Here is a 13,913-nt window from a genome sequence, read left to right on the forward strand (position 1 = left end):
TCTGTTTGTTAAGTGGCCAAGAACCAGAGATTGTATGTTTTGAAAGAACGAGAAAGTATAATATTAATCTGAAAAAAAGGGAGCAAAATTGCAAATTAATTCAAGACAGATCTCTGTATTTAGAACTTGGCCGTAAATCATTAAAGCAGACGTTAAAGCCCATAGTTGCACTAGAAAGGCAGGTTGATGTTCCTGTGTACAATGCAAGGCACAAAATTAGTACAATGGTATAATCACATGATGAATGGAAGGGGGAGAAGAGAAGGGAAAGGTGGGTATAAAACAGAATTGAATAAATGGAAAAGGGGGGGGGGGGAATGAACGAAATGGCAGACAGACATACATGCAACAAGTATATGTTGTAAGTGTTTTATGCTTAGAGCAGGGCCAAAGAGTCCCCCCACAGAGTGTGTAGGGGACCAATATATGTCCAGCAGGGGGCATGAAAGGGATTGGCTATCTCTCCATGCCTCCTGAAGTAAATCCCTCAAGAAATGGCTTGAACGATATCATATCATTCAAGCCTGGTGGTTCTGTTGCCTTCCGGCGGTAAATCCACCACAGCTCAAGTTGGAGGAGGGTCTTGTTCCAATCCCCTCCTCTTGAGCTGGGGTGGACTCTATCCAAAATCAGAAATTTGATTTTTGGGAAGATACCTGCATGTACCAAGCTGGTGTGTCGGCCCAACGGGAGATCTGGGTCGCAGGGTCTCATGCTTTTAATGTGCCTACAGGCCCGTTTAGTGAAATCTAGCTTGGTTTTGCCAACATAAAAACAACCGCACTCACAGAGGAGTAAATATACCACCCCGTGAGTGCGGCAGTTGGCAAAATGTTGGGGTTTAAAGATTTGCACATTCGGCAGAATGGGGTTCTTTTTAGTGTGCATGAATCTGCAATATTTGCAGGCCCCGCACATGAAGGTGCCTTTGGCCTTGCATGGGTCTCTACCATTCTGAGCTGTGAATTCACTGCGTACCAATTGATCTTTTAAGGCGAGAACTTTTTTTAAAGTGATTTGGGGGAAAGGGGGAACATGCTTACCCACGATGGGGTCGAGGGACAGCATGTGCCAGTATTTACCCACAATTCTTTTTATGTCAACATATTGTTCTGAATATTTTATGATCATTCTTAGTGTTTGGTCAACTGGTCTGGCCGTATTGGAGGCTATAAGTGAGGTCCTGTCTTTCATCAGGGCCTTCCTATATGCCTTCTTCAAAGTGGTAGGAGGGTATCCTCTAGCTAAGAGTCTTTGTCTCAAGTCATCAGCTGCCTTCTGAAAACTTGTGAGGTCTGTGCAGTTGCGTCTAGCACGAAGGTACTGACCATAAGGAATGGATTGCACTAATGTATGTGGATGGAAGCTAGAGGCATGGAGGATGGTGTTGCCAGCAGTGGGCTTACGATAAAGCCCACTGTGGAGAACACCATCCTCCCCTCTAGTGACGGTCACATCAAGAAAAGTAACACGAGAGATATCACACTGCATTGTAAAGGTCAAATTGAAGTAATTTTTGTTCATTCTGTCCATAAATGTGTCTAGAAGTTCCAAATGTCCATGCCAAAGCATGAACACGTCATCAATGTATCGGACCCACATCCTGATGTGGTCCGTATACACAGAAAGCGTATCATCATTAAGAAGGGCTTGTTCCCACTCCCCCAGGTACAGGTTGGCGTAGGATGGGGCACAACATGTGCCCATCGCTACGCCTTGTACCTGGAGGTAGTGGGAACCATCACAGGTGAAAACATTATGAAGTAATATGAACTGTAAAGTGGACAGAATAAACTCTCCATAGGCATCCAGAATTTGATTTTGTATTAATGTGTGTCTAATTGCCGAAAGGCCACAATCGTGAGGGATAGAACTGTAAAGTGCCTCGACGTCTATTGTAACTAAAAGACACTCGTCTGGGACCCATGTGTTTTCAATTCTTTGTAGAAAGTGTATCGTGTCACGTACATAAGATGGTGATTGAATAACTAATGGCTTTTAAAAAGAGTCAATGAGTCTGCTAGCATTGTCTGTTATAGATCCTCACCCCGAAATAATAGGGCGCCCTGGTGGATTAGTGGCATCCTTGTGTATTTTGGGGAGGGCATAAAAGGTAGGGATAGTCGGAAAGGTTGTGCGTATAAATTCCCACGTGTGCTTGGAAATAATAGCATTCAAGTAGGCAGTGTTGACCATATTGTAAAATTCGAGCTGATATTTCTTGTTAATGTCAGCTGGAATTTTTCGATACCAGTTTTGGTTCCTGAGAATTTTCAGGCACATAGTGACATAATGAGCATTATTCATGATCACCACGTTGCCGCCTTTGTCAGCTTGCTTAATGGTAATCAAATGGTTGGCTTTCAGACTTTCAATAGCCTGTCTTTGATTAAATGTTGTATTTTTTTTTATAGGTTTTTTAATGTTGAGTTTCTTAACTTCTTTTGTTACCAATTTGACAAGGGCGGCAACATGGGGATTGGATGTATTAGGAAATTTGTCGGATTTTTTCTTGAGTTGAGGGCCATCGTATGTATGTGTTGATTTTTTAGGGTCCAAACCTGCCAAAAGAGAAGGCAGGTCGACTCTGTCAATGAGGTCATCATTCTCCTTTAAGAAGTGAGATTAGTGTGTCCAATATGGGATCTTTTTCAGAATGTATAGTCTTAGATGAGTTCTCTTTGTCAAAAAGAATTTTGAAGTTCAGTTTGCGAGCAAAGAGATTTAAATCTTTGATAAAGTCGAATTTATCTAGTTTTCTACTCGGACAGAAACTGAGGCCTTTTTTTAGGACCTCAGTCTCATCATGGGACAAGCAGTAGTCTGAAAGGTTAATTACAGAAAGATCAGCAAGTGGGGGTTCCATAGTGAGTGCCTCTAGAGATGGAGGTGCATCAGTGAGATTTATATGGGAGTGGTCGGGGTGAAGTTCGGTGCTCTTGAGTGGATGAGCTCTAAAAAAGTGGTGTCCTGCAGATTAATTGTGGAGGCTAGTGAGGCAGGTGCTGAATTCAGATTAGAGAGGGATATATTAGTGTTAGGTTGTGTACCTTCTTGGGGTGTGCCAACATTCGGGTCTGTGTCGTGGGTTTGAAAAGAGTTAAGTTTGATCCTAAGTCGTGTTGGATATTTGATTTTTTAGTGGATCGTCCCTGGTTGTTTTCATCCTGATATGCGCGTTTTGTTATTTTTTGTTTGGTCGTATTTTGAGGGCCATTTTTAGATCCACTTTTCAAGAGAGGTTGAGGGATGGGGAAACGTTGTTCCTTCTGTATAGATGGAAAATGTGGAGGTTTGTTCATGTTCCATCTATACGTTTTTTTTTTGGTCAAACGCGATAGTGTCTCGTGCTAGTTTTTGTTGTTTTTTTATGAGGATGTTGCGGTTGTATACCTCTAAATGGATCTTTGAGCTGTTTTTCTTTTGTTGAAAACAGTTTGTGGGATTTATATTTCTGGAGCTTTTCGCAGAGACTGGCAATTTCAATGTCTAATCTGGAGGCGCTAGTGGTGTATTCTCCGATCAGGAGAGTCATCAGGGTGGCCGAACATTCACTTAGGGTGTCTTCCCAATTGGCTTTCAACTCTGCACTGAGGTCCTCTAAAAGAGGAAAGACCTGGATCCTGAGGCCAATTGGGTTTGTTTTGTTTTTAAGGTAGTCTTGAAATGACTTCACGTGCCAAAAATAGGCAGACTTTTTTTCAAGAGTTTTGGACAATTGAAAAAATAATGCCGATAGGTCGGCTTCTGCATATTCTTTGTCTCCAAAATCTTTTAAATATTTAACCATCAGTGACTCCCACTCGTCGCCTACATATACAGACATATTTATACACAAAGGTCTGATGCTGCTTTAGCCCCCATTCACACTGGGGCGACGCTACTTCGCACCGCGACCTCCGAGGTCGCGGTGCGAGCAGCGCGCCGCTAACTCGGAGCGGCCGCCACGGACTTCGTAACATTGAAGTCTATGGCGGTCGCCTCCTGGTCGCCCCAAAGAAGCTCCGGACCCTTTTTCTGAGTCGGAGCGACTTGTGTCGCTCCTATCAGAACGGGTCCGCAGCTTCCCTATGGGAGGCGACCTGCGGCGACCTGTGAGGCGACCAGGTCGCCTCACAGGTCGCCCCAGTGTGAACGGGGGCTAAAAGAAAAGAAAAAACAGAAAAAGGTGTGGGATAAGGATATAGGAAAGACAGGAAATTGTGACTACACAAAGTACAACAAATTCTAAACAATACTAGATCATAGATATATGATCAAACAGCAAAAAAAAGAGGAAAATTTCTTATTAGGATTGGGATGACGCCACATGAACTGAAGCGGGGAGTGGTATTTGCTACCTGGAATAAATTGTACATTAGCTATGGGGGAACCAACCGGTTTTTTGAATATGTATCCGGGATGTGGCACTTAAGGGATCACTCCACATGAACTACATATTGGGGAATGGACGTGCCTCCCACTTCAAACGATGCCCTCGTCATTATGAAGCCAAAGGCAATTTCAAGAAAGCGGATTCCGTATTCTTGGATGGAATCCAACGCAGAGCTGAACCTCTGGAGGCCAGTTACAGACAGTTCCAGGCCCGGGTTTCTCATCAAGTGTTAAAGAGTCTTGCTGATGAAGATGTTGAGGAGTCTGTATCCTCTGAATCTCAGCGCAGCTCTCTGGTGGATTTTAAAGCCAGAGGAAACAACAAAGCAAGAGCTCCAGTGAGCAGAGTGGGAGATAACCTAAAACGCTCTAGCCAGCGTTTTGGCGCTCCGATGGCTCCCCCACAACAAATCCCCAGCCGGACTGGTTTTGCTGTGTTTGATGAAAATACAGACATTCATGTCCCTGAAAGTCAATCAACACTTGCTGCTCAACCCTGGGCAGCATTGCCTCAATCACGTGCCAAAGAAAATGAACTCAAAGCAGGGCCCTGGAACTCTGGCCGGCCACCGCGCAGCACCCATCAGACTTCCACCCATGATTCAACTCCAAGTCTTCCCAGCTTCACACCCTATGTGGATGAATTGGCCGAGCAACAGACAGTCACACCATGCAAGATTAACCCCTCAGTGTCTTGAGTGCTCGGAAGTCTAGCAAGGAGGAGGATCCTCTACAGAGGCTGCAGAGCTGCACACAAGGGAAAGAGGAGATGGTTATGTACTGTAAAAACAAAGTCTATGCTGGAGTGGAAGAGTTTTCAATCGAGGAAATCTGTGCAGAAATTTACATAGCAAAAGTTTACAAGAAGAGAGAAGATCTCCTAGCCAGTGCTCTACGTAGACAGGAGATGGAGAGGCAGATTGAAGAGTTGGAGAAGAGGCTAAAAGGCTCATGCACTGAAAACCAAGAACAAGTGGGCATGGAGGCAGCACCAGCTGAAGGGTCCAATAGAATTCAGGACATAGTGGAAAGTGAGCCTCAATCTGAGCAGACCGCAGCGTCCAGCGATTGCACACCTTCAAAAAAAGATGATGTGGATCCTGTGCGATGCACCCTTCCTGCTCTTCTGTCAACAAGCATTAATATCTTGGATCAAAACCAACCCAAATGTACTGACCTGTCATCAACGCTGTCCTCTAATGAACCATTTACCATTTATGATGAAACATGTGAAGCACAGCCTAGCATTACCTCCAAAGTTTGAATAACATGCCACCACCAGCCCGTCGTCCACTTGCTGCCATTTCAAAAGCGCCTGTTGTTCATGACGATGTCCCACTCACAGACACTCTTGATTGTATTGAATCCCTGAATGAAGAGGCTATAGTGTCTGGGTCAGACCGGAACAAGACTTTGTTTGCAGATCCAGAGGACACCTGTGACTTTGTAAGAGCTGCTCAGCTGGCGTCCACACCTTTTCACAGGGGGAAGGATGAGTCAGAAGAAAGCGACTCATCTGATCTGGGAAGGCTTCCATTTAGAGAGAAAACTCCAGTGTATGAGGAGTCTTTCCGACAAGTTTGTCCCAAAAAGTTAAGCCCAATTTTAGAAGCCAGTAGAGAGGATACTCCTTCCTCTGTTTCTTCTGTCTCTACTGGATCCACTAGTCTGCTGACCTCGAAGACTCTGCTTGTTCAAGAAAAGTTCGACCCTACAGGCCAGATGTCAGGGGTATTTGAACGTGCACTGGACTGCTCTGTGGATTTAGAGGAGCTGCACAAAAACTTGCTGTTGCCCACTTCTGAACTATTGACATTACAGCATATCCACCAAGAGGCCAGACAGATGCCCTTTTTGAAGGACCAGGAAGAGTTACACCTTGGTGGTGAAACATATCAACTAAGAGGTAAAGTTAGTATAGGAGAGAGCAGAAACCTTTTTAAAGCAACATTATCTGATGAGGAGATGGAAAGTGTAAAGGGGGTAGTTATAAAGATGGACTTCCAGCCAGTTCCGTGGGATTTCTATATAACACAGCAACTGACTGAACGGCTCGGGGAGGTCTTTAACAGTGGTCTCTTAGAACAAAGTGACTGCTTCCTCTTCCAGGATGGCTGTTCCATTGTTTATAAGGATACCACTCGCTTTACTATTCAGGACATACTTGAAGACCGAGAGACTTTGACTGAGGAGGTCGTTATCCTGTTTGCATACAATTTGCTGAGTTTTGTAGAAAAACTCCATTCAGTAGAAATCATTCATGGAGACCTGAGAACAGAAACTCTTCTGCTGGACAACAACATTTTTGACCTGACGTCTTGCACGGAGATGAATGGTTGCATCAAACCAACAGACTTCTCCCACAGCATGGACATGCGGCTCTGCCCTACACTAACCTCAAAAGCTTTCCCCATAGCACAAACTGAATATGGGCAGCAGGTTCTAGCTGGCCGAACTTCACCTTACCAGGTTGATCTTCTTGGTATTGCAAATGTGGTACACTTAATGATCTTCTACAAGTGCTTGGAAGTTCATCATGAAAATTCAGTACGGAAAATCAACAAAGCATTTCCCAGTTTGTGGCGTGAGGAACTTTGGAACTCCTTCTTTTCCAAAATATTGAATACGGACAGTGAATCTCCATCATATGTTTTAAAAGAACTCAAAGATAAGAAGGAAGAGTCTTGGACGTTAATGTTATAACTTGAAGTTGTTGCATTTTTTGCATGTTTTTCTTTATGTCTTTCAGGTTCTCAAGACATCAAGCAAATTGCACTGTTGTTTATTTGCACTTGTATAACTACCGTTATGGTATAAAATAGTGACATTTACAATGTCAGATGGGGAGTGTGCTGTTACACAGTTAATATTCTCATTATTGTAGATGCAATTTACGTAGTATATTCTGTGATTTATTTACCATGTATTTTTCCATGGGTAGGTATTTGCTGCCACCTTCTGGTCTTTTTTGGTAATGTTCTTGTTCCTCCTGTGAGCATGATACATCATTTCCTTGTATGTAAACTCCACCCCTGTTCTTCCTGTACTTCCTGTGTCATGGCTGCTTACATTTACCTAATGTAACAGGGACTCTTGTATCCACATGCTAAGCTAAGGAAAGCATCATCTTTTGACCGCATAATACTGAAATCCATTCATTCTGCTGTATTCCTGTTGTGTGATGTTCAGAATAAACCAGCTTTTGGATGAAACCAGTATTGGTGAGTTCAGCTATCTGAGGAGGATTGTCCGCAGTGACCGTATCTGCTTATACAGGTCAGGCACAGAGGTCTCACAAGGGTTAGATCACTATCACAACAATCCGAGTCAGAATAATATATATATATATAGACAAACACAGATATATTATTTATATATATATATATATATATATATATATATATATATATATATATATATATATATATATATATATATATATATATATATATAGAGAGAGAGACACACATAAATACATGCATACATACACATAAATTGTTTAAAATAAAAAAAAAATTCTCCTCCTTTAAAACACCTTTTACATCACGTCATCACTTTTCTAATATATATATATATATATATATATATATATATATATATATATATATATGTCTTAATGTATAGAAGAAATGTGGAAGGTAGAACTCACTATGTAGGGGACCAACACATACAGTGGACTACCAATGCGAAGAGGACTTTATTGGACGGGTATAGCTATAGTGAGCACCCAGAATGTATATAAAAAAATACAAAGCTTTATTCAAGATCAAAAACAAAGCGATTGTCATACATTACATCACAGCGACAATACTAAGTCGTAAAAGATTCAAGGTGCAAATAACAGCAATCATATGGTTCGACGCGTTTCGCCAATTTATAAGGTGGCTTCCTCAGGAACCAATATGTTCAATTGATGTATCCTCTAGTCACAGGAGAAGACACATAAGTAAATATTTTCAAAAATGATTGTACAAATAATGTGTGCCTCATGTAACAACAAGACACAAATATCTTATAGATGTCAACATGCTCACCCAATTAGCAAGGATAATTAATCTTAGGATTCATGATGTCACGCCAGACCTGGAGCCAGGAGCAGATACCTTCCCAGGTATGACCCTCAAAAGAGGTAAAAAATGCCTGAATGGCATTTTGGATCGGACCCAATCCATAACTTCCCTGATAGAAAATGATTAACGGCCAGATATCAACAGACATGAGTGTAACCAGCCATTTGTAGAGATTCTCACAGTGAGGGAAGAGAGAAATATCTATATAAATATATAGGAAGGAGGATATGGCCACGTCCAATATCTCTAGAAAGGAGAAAAAGAAAGGGGAACAAAAGTCATTTAAAGGGCAGGGCGTATATAGAATGATAATTTATACATGTCGTTATAATGATTGATAACAGAGATGAATGGTGATCGATTATGCTGCAGGGGACTCAATTAGTCTAGATATGTAGATGGCAGATACATATATAAAGGTCCACTAATCCTGGGATGAGTTATCCCCATGTTTATATTAATAACAGCATGGATAAAGTGCTTTGGAATGCATGTTACAGCAGAGCATTAGCTAAAAATCATCAATTAACTCCAAAAACCAATATTAAATCATAAACTGCAAGTATTAACATGCAAGCATCCAATTATCCATACCTCTTCATGTATAAATGTATAGGTAACAAGGGGGGTCCCCATTATGGTATGGCTACCAGGTGCTTAGTTATAAGTGGTGCAACAATAAGTCCCGGCTAAGGGAAGAAATCATGGCCAAAATAGAGAGAAAAAAGCTTCCTACCTTCCTGTTAAATGCGTATTGAATCAAGGTCCAGACGCCAATTTTCACGGCAAAATTTGCCGCTGCTACTAGCGTCCTCGCCTCGTGCGCATTAAATGGGGAGGGTCCCACCGGAAGTGACGCAAGACGCCTCTGACGTCTCACTTCCGGTGGGTCCCTCCCCATTTAATGCGCACGAGGCGAGGACGCCGGAAGCAGCGGCAAATCTTGCCGCGAAAATCGGCGTCTGGACCTCGATCCAATACGGGGCGCCAGCGCATCACGTGTCACTATAGCCCGCGGCGGAAGTGGAGACTGCGGCCGCAGCTGGAGAGCATGCAATCCCACAAAGAGTGGGATAAGAACCAGGAACCGGATGGCACCCTTCCTCTGCTTTGCGCCCGAATCCACAAAGGGAAATAGAATCAAAGCAACCAAGCCAAAGGGTGGCATTAGATCCTATAACAAAAAGAAAAAAAATACATTATTAACAATGTCCCAAATAACGATCATAATACACAATAACAAATAATGCAAATAATTGATATAGTATCATATTCAGCTACTATTTCCTAACTTAGATTTTGATTGGACATTAAAGTCCTAGCAATCAATTGGCAATGGCAAAAAAGTAAAAGGGGAGATATATGAAACAAAAAAAAGGGGGGGGGAGACAAGGGGGGGAACAAAAATAATAATAATAAAGGAAGAGGTAGACTCAATTCATAAAAAAACGATTTATATGAAACAGCTGTATTTAGACCTGGCCATCTAGTGGCTTGTTGGTTATAAATCCACTTGGCCTCTTTTTGAAAGATAAACTTGTCAGTATTTCCACCATGTGGATTTTTACAAATAACCTCCAAAACTGAGAATGAAACCATATCAGGGTCAAAGTTATGATTTAGCCCAACATGTTTACAAATGGGCGTGTATATGAGCCCAACCTCTAGATAATACGAATGATCGTTAATTCTTTGACAAAATTTCCTCTTAGTTTTGCCTATATAAAAAAGTAAACGACGCATTCAGTTTGGCAATTAGCAGAAAACTTTGGTCGCAAAACTCCTCCTCTGGGTAGGGGGAGAGTGGACCCTTCATTGACCCAGGGACACTGGTCACATGTCCCACATCGGTGGGTGCCTAATCTGCCAGCGGCTCCGGAAGGGGGAGCCGGTGGCAGATAGTGGCTATGGACCAGTGAATCCCCTATGGATCTCGATTTTTTTTAAACACCAATTCAGGTCTAGGTAAAATGTACTTAGAGATGGTAGGATCCTCCGTTAGAAAATGCCAATTTTTCAAGAAATGGAATTTCAGTATCGCTATGTTGCATGGTAAATATTACATTGAATTGGTTAACAGATATAAAGTCCATAAAGTCATCCTAAATATAAAAAAAGCCTGTGGTAGAATCAAGTCTATAGTACCAACATCCCTTTAAAATTGAAACATAAGAGGGGGATTGTACCCAAGACCAACCTCCCGGTAGGGTCAAAGGGATGGGGGAGGGGATTGAACTAGAATGGGGACTTTCTCTGTACTGTATTAATAAGATAATCACAAGATAAAATACAATTTTTTTATTTAAATACAAAATTTAAAAACAATGGAGACATATATTGCATATAGGTACTGTATCAAAATGTTTGCACAATTGTGTGAGCAAAGATGCAGTTTTGTTAATCCAATGATGGATTTTCAAAATTCCAGATGTGTGTACCTCAACATGTTTCGTGGCGAACCACTTCTTCAGGAGGATATTTTACACACTATGCTCTTTCTGGCAAGAAACAATCAATTAATAATGGTGTAATACAGTATACAAAATGGTATAGTGTGTATACATGATAAATACAAAAGTAAGGGAGGGCTAGCTTACCTAATGTTCAAGGCTCAAGTGGATCACAGACCCCAAATCCTCTCACCGGCGGACAAGGGAGACACTGAATTTAGATCGATTAGAGGAAATTATAAATATATGGTTAGATTTCATATTGGGTGGTGCCTTCCCCTTAATCCTGTACAAAGACAGGAAAAGAGGAGGGGGAAGAGAGAAAACCCCCAGTTTGGTAGATTCCCTGATTTAGATGCTATGAAACCAAAGGGAAAAACCGAAATGTGATAAGAGCCACTTCCAGATTAAATAGCTGGAAATGGAAATAGGGTGGTAGAAAATTAATAGATATATAAGTGTGAATAAAACTAGAAGTGGAGGAAAAGAAAGGGAAAAGGAGAGGGGAGGGGGGGGGAGGAAAAACAGGGAAGGGAATAGTAACAAATTGAAATAAGGCCCAAACGCCTAATAGATATCCTACTAGTGGTATAAAAGGTCCCCAAGGTCCAGAAAAAGCCTTACATAGACAAGGTTGGAAGGAGAATCAACCTACCAAGATTTGAAAATTGTGGGGTGACTATAAAAATTTGATCCACATATGTCTCCACCAGGGCACATACATAGAGATGAGAATCTTTAGCTAGAAATGGCTAATGGATGTAAACGCCACCTGAGCATATAGAGCCTAGGATGCGGATGGATAGTTCTGATGTACTCGAAATCAAGCAACTGGCTGGGTCATCTGTTCAAAAGGTAAAGGGTGTATACATGTATAACAAGCATATCCTGATGGTAGTAATCAGGCCTTTTAGAAATGTATCATGGTCCAGTAGGATGGAGTGTTTACCCGCCAGTAGGGAAATGAAAAATGAGCCCAGATGGAGATCGAGGATCAATAGCGTTCGCCGCCATCACTGGCAGCGGACGCTATTTGGGTGTCTGCCAAGCGGCCTACGTCATCACGCTCCTTGGCGGTGCATGACCACTGGCCGCCCAGAACGCGCATGTGCGAATTATCGCGCAGGCGCGGTATTGCCATGTAAACAAACACCGCAATGATGACTGGCGTCATCAGACGCCGTCGACCTCGGGGTCACATGTCCGCCGGCTGAGTGTTAGCCGCGCCCCATAGGGAGGATCCAGATGAGCCCGATCTAAGGGAAGATATAAATACAATGTCGATAACATCACTATATTAGAATAACAAAGCCCATTACACAGTTATATACATGCAAATACAGTTATATCAGACAATACATAGTAACATTTATTCTTATTAAATCTATAGACATTTATACATATAGACAAGTGCCACATTCATGGCTACCTTACAAATTAATTAATCTTAGACTCTGTAAAATGAGAGGTGGGAAAAAGGGTGAGGGGGGGGGGAGGGAAAGAATGGGTAGTTGGAAGGGTGGGGAAGAAGGGGGTAGGCACAATAGTGTTGTCATATGTTTATAGGAAAGGTTTGTAGCTATTGACCTCATTAATACCGGGTGGAGTTACTGCGTTTAATCTTTCGATCCAGCGAGTTTTGCATTGTAGAAGCTCCCTGTCCCAGTTGCCACCCCTGGGGTTAGCCGGGATGACATCAAGGACAAAGAACTTCACCACTTCAGGCTGGAATCTGTGGTATAGTCCAATGTGTCTACCCACTGCTGTGAGTTTACCACTATTGGAACACTAGAGATGTTCACTGATCCTTTGTCGTAGTTCCCGTCTAGTCTTATCTACATAGTAGGCCTTACATTCACAGATCATCAAATAGATGACTCCCCTCGTTTCGCAGGTAGTGTGTACCCGTGGTGAGAAGAGATTTCCACCAGGTAAACGATATGTGGTGCCCACCAATATCCAGGGGCATCGGGGGCACCCGCCACACGGGAAGGTCCCCCGGACGCCCATGGTTTGGCGGTCACCCATATCGTAATGACTGTGTATTAAACAGTCACGCAGGGAGGTAGCCCTGCGGAAAACCATTTCTGCAGTGTCCCTCATGTATTTCTGTATGACATGATGCTCGGTGAGTATATGCCAATGACGTGAGAGAATTGTTCGGAGTGCTTGGTGGTGTGTTGAAAACTTAGTGATCAATTTGACTGTATTGGGTAAAGGGGGTGGATGTAGTAGGGAATGTCTGTCCCCTAATCCGTGCCTTATTAAATGCCTTCCTTAGATTTGTATGTGTGTAGACTCTCTGAAGGAGGCATTTTCGCAGGCCGTCTGCCTGGATGAGGAAATCCTCATCCCGAGAGCAGTTGCGGCTTAAACACAGAAATTGTGCGTAGGGGATGCTTTGAATAAGGGGTTTAGGATGTGAACTGGAGGCATGGAGGAGGGTATTTCCAGCTGACGGTTTACGATAAAGGTCAGTGGAAAGATATCCCTCAGGGGATTTTTGGATCATGAGGTCCAGAAACGAGATTTGGGATTTACTGGGGGTATAGGTGAACCGTAGGTTCCATTCATTTCTATTTAGTTTGTCCAAAAACTCGTCCAATAGATGCTCTGTGCCTGTTCAAGCCAGGAACAGATCGTCTATGAATCTGTGCCAGAAGGGCACATATTGTAGATAGGGGGCAAATTCATCTTTCGAAAAGACCATCCTTTCCCACCCCCCCCCAGGTTGATGTTTGCATAAGATGGTGCACATGTGGTCCCCATGGCCACGCCCTGTATTTGCAGATACATATCATTCAAATAGGTAAAGTATTTCCTAGTAAGGATAAATCGTAAAAGCTTTAACATGAATTGATTGAGTAGCCAGGTGGAGCATTCCTGTTCCATTAGGAATGTCTTTACCGTCTCGATGCCCCGCTCGTGGGGTATGCTGGAATACAATGCTTCCACATCTATAGCCACGAGTAGGGCATTGGGAGGGAGTTGGACATCCTCAATGTGTATCAATAGATCT

At 42.6% G+C, this 13,913-nt stretch overlaps 2 protein-coding genes across 2 annotated transcripts in view; one reads left to right on the forward strand and one right to left on the reverse strand.

Annotated features, from left to right (window-relative positions):
• LOC309550539 (uncharacterized protein) overlaps nucleotides 1-13,913 on the reverse strand; it is a gene marked incomplete at both ends in the record, with an annotated part of 1,004,737 nt that overhangs the window by 596,364 nt on the left and 394,460 nt on the right. The gene's annotated exons all lie outside the window — the stretch shown is intronic.
• Nucleotides 4,428-7,077, forward strand: LOC309547366 (mitotic checkpoint serine/threonine-protein kinase BUB1 beta-like; the record flags this gene model as incomplete). The annotated part of the gene is given in 3 exon segments (XM_082247210.1): nucleotides 4,428-5,058; nucleotides 5,061-5,624; nucleotides 5,627-7,077. Coding segments are annotated over 3 exon segments (2,646 nt in total).

Source organism: Pelophylax lessonae, assembly GCF_965119305.1.
Source record: "Pelophylax lessonae genome assembly, chromosome: 1".
Classification (NCBI taxonomy): domain Eukaryota; kingdom Metazoa; phylum Chordata; class Amphibia; order Anura; family Ranidae; genus Pelophylax; species Pelophylax lessonae.